At 32.8% G+C, this 15,058-nt stretch overlaps 1 protein-coding gene across 1 annotated transcript in view; it reads right to left on the bottom strand.

The window, feature by feature from the left end:
* Positions 1 to 4,446: 4,446 nt before the first annotated feature.
* LOC143060437 (ATP-binding cassette sub-family D member 3-like) overlaps positions 4,447 to 15,058 on the bottom strand; it is an 83,422-nt gene continuing 72,810 nt past the window's right edge. Inside the window, exon 9 of the mRNA XM_076233603.1 lies at positions 4,447 to 6,161. Coding sequence (XP_076089718.1) covers positions 6,084 to 6,161 — 78 coding nt within the window. The 3' untranslated portion in view covers positions 4,447 to 6,083. The remainder of the gene's footprint in view (positions 6,162 to 15,058) is intronic.

Genomic DNA, 15,058 nt, shown 5'->3' with positions numbered 1-15,058 from the left:
ATCATCCACGACTCACTCCATACTTACTGTATGAAATGGATAAAACGGGAAAAGGCTGACAAAAAATCTTTGGACTCTTTTTTTAATTCAGTAACGAAGATAGTTGATATACGTATTCAACATTTTAAAGAACATTTTACTATAAACAATAACCACAATAAACCTATTTCTCGTATCAAACATAAACTAAAAGAACTAGCCAAGGAATTTGTTTTTGTCCCGGCCGATAAAGCTGCTAATAATATTATTATTGTTTGACGTAAATTTTACATTGAGGTTCTGAAAAAGGAAATCACCAATTCACAAACATTCCAACTGACTCCATTTTCAGAAAACGAAATATGTAACAAACATAAACTTTTAGCCACCGCTTTACAAGCAGAGCCAAATACAATGAAAGTCCCAACTATGTATTGGCTTCCGAAGCTACACAAAACCCCTTACAAATATAGATTTATTTCGTCTTCAAGCCATTGTTCAACTACTAAATTGTCTATTCTTCTTACCAGCACACTTGGTACAATTAAAAACCTGATAATAAATTGTTCAAATAAGGCCTTCGAAAATAGTGGAATAAATTACTTTTGGAGTGTCAAGAACTCGTTGGAAGTACTTGATAAATTGCATGCTTATATTGGTGATTTTGAATCTGTTCAAAGTTTTGATTTTTCTACCCTGTATACCACATTGCCTCACATTCTCATTAAGAAAAAATTCACACACCTAATTAAATGGGCATTCAAAAAATCAGAATGTGAATATATATGTTCAAACTCTTTTAGGTCATTTTTTAGTAGCAATAAACAAAAAAACTATGTTAATTGGACATGCTTTGATACTATATATGCCCTTGAATTTTTACTAGATAACATTTTTGTTCGCTTTGGGGATTCCGTATATCGTCAGATTATCGGAATTCCAATGGGGACTAACTGTGCACCACTTATTGCGGACCTGTTTTTGTATTGTTATGAGTTACAATTTAAGACAAAAATAAGCAAAGACTCATCGAAACAACATCTGATAAACAAATTTAATAATACTTTTAGATATTTGGATGATATTTTGGCTCTCAATAATGACGACTTCAGTATGTATATTAATGAAATTTATCCTGTTGAACTTACTTTAAATAAAGCTAATACTAACAATGACCACTGCCCTTTTCTCGATCTTGATATCTATATCACTAATGGAAAGCTGAATACTAAAATTTATGATAAAAGGGATGATTTTTCATTTCCTATCGTTAATTATCCGTTTTTAGATGGTGACGTTCCCTTGTCACCATCTTACGGTGTTTATATATCTCAACTTGTACGATTCGCTCGTGTATGTAACAATGTTTTAGATTTTAACGAGAGAAATTTATGTACTACTGAAAAATTATTACACCAGGGTTTTCGATATCACAAACTAGTCAAAACATTTACTAAATTTTATCATCGGTATAAAGACATCATTCGTAAATATAGTTCAACATGCAGACTTCTAATACGTTCAGGTATTTCACATCCAATTTTTTATGGAAATATTCTTTATAAAGCACAAAGGTGTCAGTATTCACCTCATAAACTTACAAAACCTTTGAATAGACTTATTAAGAAGGGATATAATTACGATACTGTTGTCAAGTCATTAAAGATTGCATATTTTGGCGTTAATATTGAGTCACTGATAAGGTCTTTGCATCGGAACTAAACACATTTATTCTAAAAACAGTTGTTGGCATGACACGGGTTATGTTCTTCTCATATATGTTATGATGGTATGATACTAAACCCCTAACGGGAAGGATTGTGCCTGATGTTCATATGATGAAATCATAATCTTTCAGTCAGTTTAATTGAAGTCTGGAGCTGGCATGTCAGTTAACTGCTAGTAGTCTGTTGTTATTTATGTATTATTGTCATTTTGTTTATTTTCTTTGGTTACATCTTCTGACATCAGACTCGGACTTCTCTTGAACTGAATTTTAATGTGCGTATTGTTATACGTTTACTTTTCTACATTGGTTAGAGGTATAGGGGGAGGGATGAGATCTCACAAACATGTTTAACCCCGCCGCATTTTTGCGCCTGTCCCAAGTCAGGAGCCTCTGGCCTTTGTTAGTCTTGTATTATTTTAATTTTAGTTTCTTGTGTACAATTTGGAAATTAGTATGGCGTTCATTATCACTGGACTAGTATATATTTGTTCAGGGGCCAGCTGAAGGATGCCTCCGGGTGCGGGAATTTCTCGCTACATTGAAGACCTGTTGGTGACCCTCTGCTGTTGTTTTTTATTTGGTCGGGTTGTTGTCTCTTTGACACATTCCCCATTTCCATTCTCAATTTTATGGTTAAAACGAATGAATTTTAGAAACTGAAAAATGTGTCTATTGAAGGTACATGGAAAGGTACAATCAACATCTTCAATTGATTTATATGCTAATTTTAAAAAATTCAAAAGAGGGTCTTTATACAAATATAGCCAGTATTTAAGAGACTGCAAAATAACAAATGAAGAGATTGGATAACGACCAAGTTCTGCCATACTGGCAATGTTAGAACATATTTAGTGGCACCAAGTACATATTTACAAAATCGAATGCGAACCTTTTCAGGTGCAAAACTTAAAAAAAGTTTTTTCTAAATCATCAATTGAACCTTGTGTTAATCTTTTGTCCAGGTTAAGAATGTATGAACCCCACAATTCACTTCCATAGAGGACTGGTTTAACACAGGAGTCAAAAAGTTTTAAAAGCAAAGGTGTATTATTATGTGTACAATGAAATTTACGTTTAATCATGAAAATGACTTTAAGTGCTTTCTTACTAAGATCTTCAACTGCAATACTGAAAGAACCAGATGCTCTCATTACAATACCTAGGTATTTATACTCTTGAACACTTTTGATAAGATTTTGCTCAAAATAAATATTACAGTCTTTCAATAATTTACCTGATTTGTTAAATACTATTATTTGAGTTTTTTTCTATATTCAATGATAATTGCCATTTTTTACCATGAGGATAACTAATTTTTTAGCCCTTCTTTGGTTTGAGACATTAAAATTATGTCATCTGCATACATTTAAGAATTAAAGCTTGTATTCCCTATATCTACTGGATCACACTTCTTATCAAGATATCCTGGAAAGTCATTCATAAATAAATTGAAAAGAAGGGGACTCAGTATACACCCTTGTTTAACACCAACAAAGTATGGAATCAGTCAGTCCGGAATCAAATTTAACCGAATATTTAACACATGTGTACATATCTTTAATTAAATGGAAAATATTGCCACTAATACCTTGCTCAAAAAGTTTAGAAAAGAGAAAATTCCTCCGGAATAGGCTTTTCTAAAATCAACAAAACAACAATATAGATATTTTTTTTACCTAAACATTTAAGTATTATTTAAGTATGGTGTGAACAAAACGAACATGAGTATAGCACTAGTGCTAACAATTGTATTCAAGTATGGTCTTGACAAAACGATCATATGTATAGCACTAGTGCTAACAATTGTATTTAAGTATGGTGTTGACAAAACGATCATAAGTATAGCACTAGTGCTAACAATTGTATTTTAAGTATGGTGTTGACAAAACGATCATAAGTATAGCACTAGTGCTAAAAATTGTATTTAAGTATGATGTTGACAAAACGATCATAAGTATAGCACTAGTGCTAAAAATTGTATTTAATTATGGTGTTGACAAATAAAGGCAACAGTACTAGTAGTATACCGATGTTCAAAACTCATAAATCGATAGACAAACACAAATCCAGGTCATAAACCAAAACCGAGGGAAATGCATTAATTACAAGAAAATGACGATAAAATGTAACACACACAGAAACGAACTAAGCATTAGACAAAATCCGATGCGAGTAACATATATAACATCAAAACTAAATACATGAATTTGGGATAGAAAAGTACCGTGACACGTCTTATGATAATGTGAAGTAACACTCAAATATAAGAGGAAGCAAACGACATAAAAGAAACACAACGTTAAAATGTAACACACACAGAAACGAACTATAATATAACAATGACCATATTCCTGACTTGGTACAGGACATTTTTTAAAAAGAAAAAAATGGTGGGTTGAACCTGATTTTGTAGCATGCCAAACCTCCCTCTTTTATGGCCATGTGAAATATAACATTAAAATGACATCACAACATTACAGGACTACAAAACGATCATAAGTATAGCACTACTGCTAACAATTGTATTTAAGTATGGTGTGAAAAAAACCAACATCAGAGTCATCAGTGCTACTTAAATAATTACATTTTCTAAAAGTCTTCCTTCTGAGTATAATAAAAATGTAAATTGCAATGGTTTTATACGATTCTTTATTTTAATGAATTAAGAGAACCAATGTTAACCAAATAAGACCACAAGCTACACTCGTCCTTTACATTATGTAAGAAGATGTATCAAAACAGATATAAAACTTTTTATTAAAAATCATAAGCTTATTCAGCTTGATAAGTTATTATCAGATGAGTAACAAACAGAAATGGAAAAGATTGTGACTATTTGTTAAAATATGAAATCAGTCAGAAATTCTGTTTTACTTCAATTATCTACAATGATTACTTCTATATAAACAATCTCTGTATATTAGACTGTGTCCAATTATAAAATGTTACGATAAAAAAATCATCTCAAATATGAAATATGACACATATTTCAGGAGGGCAGATTGTAAATATGAGAGGTTCACAAATATAACAGGTGAGCAGATTGTGAATAAAAACATAAAGATCTTTTCAAGTCATTAGTTAATTTGTCAATGAAAATCTTACCCCAAAGTTTGAAACTGTTAAATTACTGGTTGAGTACAATCCGTTTAAGAGTAATAATGATAAGTGTTCCCAATTATATTTTCTTTTTTATTGTATAGCAATATAATATTTCCCACAGAAAGTAACCAAAAGTTAGCGTGCAATAAATTCTAATATTGCACTAGTGCAATAATTCTTCAAAATTCATGACGTCATCAACGACAAAATCTTAGTTTAAATCAATTTTTACTTTTAAATATTATATTGCTATACAATAATAGGGTTATTGCATGAATATTGGGGAATATTGTCCCTCGTAGAGCATATATTGCACTCGCAAGCTTGTGCAATATAAAATTCTACTCGGGACAATATTCCCCAATATTCATGCAATAACCCTATATTGTCAGATTTTGGCTTATAATCGACTTTAAACTAATGTCAGAATCAGTAAAAAAAATACAAAATTTGAAAATTATCATTATCACAAGTTTTATCTATAAATATATTATATATCTATTCTATGTCATCATAATTATCTACACATTTTTTTTTTAATCATATGTACATCCTGATAAAAAAAAAACTACTGTATTATAATCATTGTACAATAATGTAAGAATGTTTACACTATCATCACAGTAAAACTTGTAAAAGCTATTGTACAATGTATACACAATTATATTATGACATTTAATATCACATCACAAATTGTACAAGTTATGAAACATTGTGTACAGAATATACATCACATCACAATTTTTACAAGTAATAGAACAATTTGTACCCTCACAGGGAGTTTCTCCCAATATAAAGGTGGTACAGGGTTAATTGTTTTAACATGTTAAATATTTCAATGGGTTAATATCTCATCAATGTGAAGGGTCATACCTGTTCACCTTCTGTTGAGTTGTCTTAAAAACCGGGTTCTTCGCATACATGATTATATGAATAACCTATAGAGCCAAATGTCTGTACCAAACTAAGTACGTAGATACCCCTTCCCCTTCCCATGTGAACACTAAACATCACAGTTCAAGTAAATGAACAAAGTGTACACTCCATACAACATCACTGTACAATTTGTACAGTTCATGGAACGATGTGTACACTAAATACATCACATTAAAATCAATTGAACAATTTGTACAGTTCATGGAATAAGATCTATACAAAATACATCCCATCAAAAGATTTATAAGTAATTGAACAATGTGTACAAGTTGTTGTATATACATATTAATTAAATACAATGTTTTCAGTTTTAAAAGTCCTATCATTAAAGCAGTTATCAAGATCCAAACTCTGTTGTATCAGATGTAATTGGTTTGAACTCATATGCTCCTCTACCATCCATTTGTAGGTAAAACTGAAATAGAAGAAAAACATTAACTAGAGGCTCTAAAGAGCCTGTGTCGCTCACCTTGGTCTATGTTAATATTAAACATTGTACACAAATGAATTCATGACAAAATTGTGTTTTGGTGATGGTGATGTGTTTGAAGATCTTACTTTACTAAACATTTTTGCTGCTTACAATTATCTCTATCTATAACAGTAGTTTCTGTGGAAAATGTTAGTGAAAATCTACAAATTTTGTGAAAATTGTTAACTAGAGGCTCTAAAGAGCCTGTGTCGCTCACCTTGGTCTATGTGCATATTAAACAAAGGACACAAATGGATTCATGACAAAATTGTATTTTGGTGATGGTGATGTGTTTGAAGTTCTTACTTTACTGAACGATTTTGCTTCTTACAATTATATCTATCATGAACTTTGCCCATTAGTAACAGAGAACTATATTTGGTAAAAATTTACATAAATTTACCAAATTAATGAAAATTGTTAAAAATTGACTATAAAGGGCAATAACTCCTTAAGGGGTCAATTGACCATTTAGGTCATGTTGACTTATTTGTAGATCTTACTTTGCTGAACATTATTGCTGTTTACAGTTTATCGCTATCTATAATAGTATTCAAGATAACCAAAAACGGCAAAATTTCTTTAAAAATTACCAATTGGAGGGCAGCAACCCAACAACCAGTTGTCCAATTCATCTGAAAAATTCAGGGCAGCAAGATATTGACTTGATTAACAATTTAACTTCTTGTCAGATTTGCTCTAGATGCTTTGGTTTCATAGTTATAAGCAAAAAACTGCATTTTACCCCTATGTTCTATTTTTAGCCGTGGCGGCCATCTTGGTTGAATGGCCAGGTCATCGGACACATTTTTCAAACTAGATACCCCAAAGATGATTGTGGCCTAGTAGTTTCAGTGGAGATTTTGTAAAAGATTACTTAGATTTATGAAAAATGGTTAAAGATTGACTATAAAGGGCAATAACTCCTAAAGGGGTCAACTGACCATTTTGGTCATGTTGACTTATTTGTAGATCTTACTTTGCTGAACATTATTGCTGTTTACAATTTATCTCTATCTATAATAATATTCAAGATAATAACCAAAAACAGCAAAATTTCCTCAAAATTACCAATTCAGGGGAAGCAACCCAACAACCGATTGACCGATTCATCTGAAAATTTCAGGGCAGATAGTTCTTGACCTGATAAACATTTTTATCCCATGTCAGATTTCCTCAAAATGCTTTGGTTTTTGAGTTATAAGCCAAAAACTGCATTTTACCCCTATGTTCTATTTTTAGCGGTGGCGGCCATCTTGGTTGGTTGACCAGGTCACGCCACACATTTTTTAAACTAGATACCCCAAAGATGATTGTGGCCAAGTTTGGATTAATTTGGCCAAGTAGTTTCAGAGGAGAAGATTTTTGTAAAAGATTACTTTAATTTACGAAAAATGGTTAAAAATTGACTATAAAGGGCAATAACTCCTAAACGGGTCAACTGACCATTTTGGTCATGTTGACTTATTTGTAGATCTTACTTTGCTGAACATTATTGCTGTTTACAGTTTATCTCTATCTATAATAATATTCAAGATAATAACCAAAAACAGCAAAATTTCCTCAAAATTACCAATTCAGGGGCAGCAACCCAACAACCGATTGACCGATTCATCTGAAAATTTTAGGGCAGATAGATCTTGACCTGATAAACATTTTTATCCCATGTCAGATTTCCTCAAAATGCTTTGGTTTTTGAGTTATAAGCCAAAAACTGCATTTTACCCCTTTGTTCTATTTTTAGCCATGGCGGCCATCTTGGTTGGTTGACCAGGTCACGCCACACATTTTTTAAACTAGATACCCCAAAGATGATTGTGGCCAAGTTTGGATTAATTTGGCCAAGTAGTTTCAGAGGAGAAGATTTTTGTAAAAGATTACTTTAATTAACGAAAAATGGTTAAAAATTGACTATAAAGGGCAATAACTCCTAAACGGGTCAACTGACCATTTTGGTCATGTTGACTTATTTGTAGATCTTACTTTGCTGAACATTATTGCTGTTTACAGTTTATCTCTAACTATAATAATATTCAAGATAATAACCAAAAACAGCAAAATTTCTTCAAAATTACCAATTCAGGGGCAGCAACCCAACAACCGATTGACCGATTCATCTGAAAATTTCAGGGCAGATAGATCTTGACCTGATAAATATTTTTACCCCATGTCAGATTTGCTCTAAATGCTTTGGTTTTTGAGTTATAAGCCAAAAACTGCATTTTACCCCTATGTTCTATTTTTAGCCGTGGCGGCCATCTTGGTTGGTTGACCGGGTCACGCCACACATTTTTTAAACTAGATACCCCAATGATGATTGTGGCCAAGTTTGGTTTGATTTGGCCCAGTAGTTTCAGAGGAGAAGATTTTTGTAAAAGTTAACGACGACGGACGACGACGACGGACGACGACGGACGACGACGGACGACGGACGCCAAGTGATGAGAAAAGCTCACTTGGCCCTTCGGGCCAGGTGAGCTAAAAAATGACTATGAAGGGCAATAACTCCTCAGGGGGTCAATTGACTATTTTGGTCATGTTGACTCATTTTTAGTTCTTACTTTACTGTACATTATTGCTGTTTACAGTTTATCTCTATCTATAATAATATTCAAGATAATAACAAAAAAACAGCAAAATTTCCTCAAAATTACCAATTTAGGGGCAGCAACCTAACAACCGATGATCCAATTCATCTGAAAATTCCTGGGCAGATAGATCTTGACCTGATCAACAATTTCAACTCTGTCAGATTTGCTCTTAATGCTTTGTTTTTTGGGTTATAAGCCAAAAACTGCATTTTACTCCCATGTTCTATTTTTAGCCATGGCCGCCATCTTGGTTGGTTGGCCAAGTTACCGGACACAATTTTTATACTAGATACCCCAAAGATGATTGTGGCCAAGTTTCAATTAATTTGGCCCAGTAGTTTCAGAGGAGAAGATTTTTCTAAAAGATAACTAAGATTTACGTAAAATGGTTAAAAATTGACTATAAAGGGCAATAACTCCTACAGTGGTCAACTGACCATTTTGGTCATATTGACTTATTTGTAGATCTTACTTTGCTGAACATTATTGCTGTTTACAGTTTTTCTCTATCTATAATAATATTCAAGATAATAACCAAAAACAGCAAAATTTCCTTAAAATTACTGATTCAGGGGCAGCAACCTAACAACGGAATATCAGATTCATCTGAAAATTTCAAGGCAGATAGATCTTAACCTGATAAACAATTTTACCCCATGTCAGATTTGCTCTAAATGCTTTGGTTTTTGAGTTATAAGCCAAAAACTGCATTTTACCCCTATGTTCTATTTTTAGCCATGGCGGCCATCTTGGTTGGTTGGCAAGGTCACCGGACACAATTTTCAAACTAGATACCTCAATGATGATTGTGGCCAAGTTTGGTTAAATTTGGCCTAGTAGTTTCAGAGGAGAAGATTTTTGTAAAAGTTAACGCCGGACGCAGGACGACGACGGACGACGACAGACGACGACGGACGACGACAGACGACGGACGCCAAGTGATGAGAAAAGCTCACTTGGCCCTTCGGGCCAGGTGAGCTAAAAATCATGACACAGAAATGTTATAAATATTAAACCAAATGTTTTATTCTATAAAAAGGAAGATGTGGTATGATTGCCAATGAGACAACTATCCACAAAAGACAGGGGTGTGGAAATGCTATGCCCGACTCGTCCGACTCGTACATTTGAACAACCGGACAAGTAATTATTTTTGTCTTGGTTGCCCGTGGACAAGTAAAATAATATACAACATGTACAAGACAAAGTTCAAATCAAACAAAAACATAAAATTAATTTCAAAACGTATAAAGATGTTTAATTTATGTAAAAGAAACTAATCTTCAGCAAGTAAAAACATCAATGTTCATGACGATAAATATTACATGATACTGGAAATAGATCGATTACCAAAATAAATTAAAACAAGAATGTGTCCTAAGTACACGGATGCCCCGCTCGCACTATCATTTTCCATATTCAATGGACCGTAAAATTGGGTAAAAAATTCAATTTGGCAGTAAAATTAGAAAGATCATACCATATGGAACATGTTTACTAAGTTTCAAGTTGTTTGGTCTTCAACTTCATCAAAAACTACCTTGACCAAAAACTTTAACCTGAAACTCCCACTTTCATTTTCTATGTTCAGTGGACCGTGAAGTTGAGGTCAAAAGTCTTATTTGGCTTTAAAATTAGAAAGACCATATCATAAGCAACAAGTGTACTAAGTGTCAAGTTGATTGGACTTCAGCTTCATCAAAAACTACCTTGACCAAAAACTTTAACCTGAAACTCGCACTTTCATTTTCTATGTTCAGTGGACCGTGAAATTGGGGTCAAAAGTCAAATTTGGCTTTAAAATTAGAAAGATCATATCATAAGCAACAAGTGTACTAAGTTTCAAGTTGATTGGACTTCAGCTTCATCAAAAACTACCTTGACCAAAAACTTTAACCTGAAACGGGACGAACGAACGGACGAACGGACGAACGGAGGCACAGACCAGAAAACATAATGCCCCTCTACTATCGTAGGTGGGGCATAATAAGTATGCGAACCAGAGTCGCATAACATTGCATTGGCTTTGTCCATTGACCCTGGATCGTCGATTAAGTTTTATCCATCATTTACCGGTTGTGTCATTTCTTTAAATTGTGTATCGAGATTCAGATTGGCAAATCTGGGCAAACTAGACAAAAAGAATCATGAATCGAGTAGAAAACCTTAATGCAAACGGAGGACACAGCGTATTTAAAAAAAAAAAAAACGGAAGCGAGAATCACTGTTCAAATTTAGTGTATTATGTACCTACTGGCTACAATTTTTATTCCAAAACTGCTGCAAAATTGTCCTTTACATGTCATTTCATTGGTTGGTTTGCTGTTAGGTTTCTGTCCCACTGATGTTAACCCATTTCCTACTTTCCTATTTTTTTACACATATAAACAAACGGATTTCATTCGTTTGTGATGCACAATAGTGCTAAGTAAGAATCATATATTAGCTAACAAGAAATACTTCAATATTTTTTGCGATCATCAGGGCAAGTAAATTTTTTTCCGGACAAGTAAAATTTTTAGTTTTACTTGCCCAGGGACAAGTGCTCACAACAAATATTTCCACACCCCTGAAAGACCAAAATGACACAGACATTAACACTTATAGGTCACTGTACGGCCTTCAACAATGAGCAAAGCCCATACCGCATAGTGAGCTATAAAAGGCCCTGATAAGATAATGAACCAGGTGCTCCGCAGGGCGCAGCTTTATACGACCGCAGTGGTCGAACCCTGAACAGTTGGGGCAAGTATGGACAAAACATTCAAGCGTGATACAGCTCTGAATTTGGATTGTGATCAAATTTTTGACATTACATGTTTTTTTTTTACACAAAACAAATGTCAAGATTTTACAAATCAATTAAAGATTTCTTCTTCAAACTTTTTAAATCTAAAATTAAATAGTTGACACAGCATAGGTTTCTGACACAGAATGAATGTGGTCTAATGAACTTAAAAGTTTTTTTTTGCCTTTGAGCAATTCACTATGCTGCTGAATATTAATCCTCTCAAAAAAATGTTTGAAGAAATTTTCTTTTTATTTATGAAATCTGAAATGAGAAAAATTTAACCCCCCCCCCTTTTTTTTTCACATCCCTGTTTCCCTTTTTCCAAAACTGATATCAATTCAAATTTCTAATGGAGTTTGCAACAATAACTACTCTTTTAAATACATCATAAAATATTAAAATGTAAAATAAAGTGCTTGTTATCACTAAATGGTAAAGATTGGTTGGTAGTAAAAGTGAATATACATTGTTTATTGTATAAAACAATAAAAAAAACTTCATCAGCAACATTTTATATTGGCAAATTTCCAATGAAGTTATTTACATAAAGTTATTGGCAAATAAAAATAGAAAATGACATCATAGTCATGTCTGGCAAATGTCCAACATACATTATCTAAAAACATTTTAGATAAGATAAGGAAAAAAAGCTTCATCAGCAACATTTTATATTGGCAAATTTCCAATGAAGTTATTTACATAAAGTTATTGGCAAATAAAAATAGAAAATGACATCATAGTCATGTCTGGCAAATTTCCAACATATATTATCAACTACTATTCTATACAAAGAAAGATAACTCCAATTGAAAATTAATTGCTATTGCACAATATTGTGCAATTAGATATTTCTTGCTATTGTGCAATACGGTGCAATTGAAAATTTCTTGCTATTGCACAATACTTGATATGGAATCCTGATTTGGACCAACTTGAAAACTGGGCCCATAATCAAAAATCAAAGTACATATTTAGATAAAGCATATCAAATAAGCCAAAGAATTGAATTTTTGTTAAAATCAAACTTAGTTTACACAGTTAGATTTGGCATATCAAAGAACCCATTTATTCAATTTTTGATGAAATCAAACAAAGTTTAATTTTGGACCCCCATTTGGACCAACTTGAAAACTAGGCCAATAATTAAAAATCTAAGTACATAGTTAGATTCGGCATATCAAAGAACCCCAATTATTCAATTTTTGATGAAATCACACAAAGTTCAATTTTGGACCCTTTGGGCCCCTTATTCCTAAACTGTTAGGACCAAAACTCCCAAAATCAAACCCAACCTTCCTTTTATGGTCATAAACCTTGTGTTTAAATTTCATAGATTTCTATTTACTTATACTAAAGTTATGGTGCAAAAACCAAAAATAATGCTTATTTGGGCCCCTTTTTGGCCCTTAATTGATAAACTGTTGTGACCTCAACTCCAAAAATCAATCCCAACCTTCCTTTTGTGGTCATAAACCTTGTGTTAAAATTTAATTGATTTCTATTTACTTATACTAAAGTTATTGTGCGAAAACCAAGAATAATGCTTATTTGGCCCCTTTTTTGGCCTTAATTCCTAAACTGTTGGAACCAAAACTCCCAAAATCAATCCCAACCTTCCTTTTGTGGTCATAAACCTTGTGTCAAAATTTCATAGATTTCTATTCACTTACACTAAAGTTATAGTGCGAAAACCAAGAAAATGCTTATTTGGGCCCTTTTTGGCCCCTTATTCCTAAAATGTTGGAACCAAAATTCCCAAAATCAATCCCAACCTTCCTTTTGTGGTCATAAACCTTGTGTTAAAATTTCATTGATTTCTATTCACTTTTACTAAAGTTAGAGTGCGAAAACTAAAAGTATTCGGACGACGACGACGACGCCAACGTGATAGCAATATACGACCAAAAAATTAAAATTTTTGCGGTCGTATAAAAACAATTCAAATGAGAAAACTAACGGCCTTGTTTATGTAAAAAAAAATTAAAGAAAAACAAATATGTAACACATAAACAAATGACAACCACTGAATTACAGGCTCCTGACTTGGGACAGGCACATACATAAATAATGTGGCAGGGTTAAACATGTTAGCGGGATCCCAACCCTCCCCTAACCTGGGACAGTGGTGTAACAGTACAACATAAGAACGAACTATAATAAAGGGCTGCGCTTTAGCGCATGATACGCCCGTTGTTTGAAAGACGAAGGGCGTATAAAAATGGCAAAAAATACTACAATGACAATGAGGAGCAGCAAGAAGATAACAGGGAAAGTGAAGATGGTGAAAGTGACTCTACTGAAAGTTATGATCTAAATGAGGAAGTAGGTGATGAAAGTAAGGATTTCATTGATGATGAAGATAAAGATTTCATTGATGATGAAGATAAAGATTTCATTGATGATGAGGAGGCCTCTTCTGAGAATGAAAATGAGGATTTTTCTGATGATGAGGACAGTGATTACAGTGAAGAAGACACTGATGATTAAACCTAGTTCAGCTTTTCAATATTTAGCATAAAAAACAAATATCATTAACATTGGCATATAACATAGAAGTCTTCAATGCAATATAAGGAAAGTGATATATGATTATGGGTTTTAGTAATTCTATGGCTGATTTCCAAATTTTATAGTAGTTTGAAAGAAGGTAATTTTCTTGGGGTATATTGCTCATAGTTAGATTCTGTTGAACACAGTAAGGAATCCATACTAAATTATACAAAGATGTATGCAAAAGTTGTTCAAATGGTGCTTAATATGGTGGATAATGATTATTACCTTTATATTGTTTAGAATATTCACAAGATGATCATATTGATAAATGTTTAGGAGACTTGATTTCCTTATTTTTTTTTCATAAAATGACACCCTTTAACAATTAAGGAATATTTAGTCACATGTTAGGATTTTCATGTTGTCACTTGTTAACTTATTATGTGCTATTGTAGACTAGTTATGTTTTATAACATTTTTTATTGCGCTCAACCCTTCCACCGAAACCAAACTCTATAAAAAAAGCTGCAATGCTAAGGTATCATTTGTGATTTCAATTGCAACCAATTTTAACAAGAGTAAAACATTCTATATGCAAAAACAGTATTTGATTTTTATCCATAGCTTAGATAGTAAAAATGTTATCATAAAATAATATATGCCTCAGGGAACAGTTAGTATCTCAGGGACTGCTAATGTGCTTTCATCCTTGCAACCATTCAATAATAGTACAAACGTATGACATTCATGGAACCTATTTTTTACAAGAAATTTAATGTTTTAAATTGAACTAAAGATTTTACAAATTTTATGTTTTCATCAGATTTTATTAAGTATTATTTGTTACATCAATAGATATAAACAATTCACCAAAGTTTCATGGACATTGGTGAAAGCCTTTTTGAGTTATTGTCCGAAGTGTTAAAAATCCCCTTTTTTTTATGAATAAAGTCCCATAAATCCAA

Source organism: Mytilus galloprovincialis, chromosome 1, assembly GCF_965363235.1.
Source record: "Mytilus galloprovincialis chromosome 1, xbMytGall1.hap1.1, whole genome shotgun sequence".
Lineage (NCBI taxonomy): Eukaryota > Metazoa > Mollusca > Bivalvia > Mytilida > Mytilidae > Mytilus > Mytilus galloprovincialis.
Note: the sequence above shows the minus strand (reverse complement) of the source record. Positions and strands in the feature narration are given on the sequence as shown.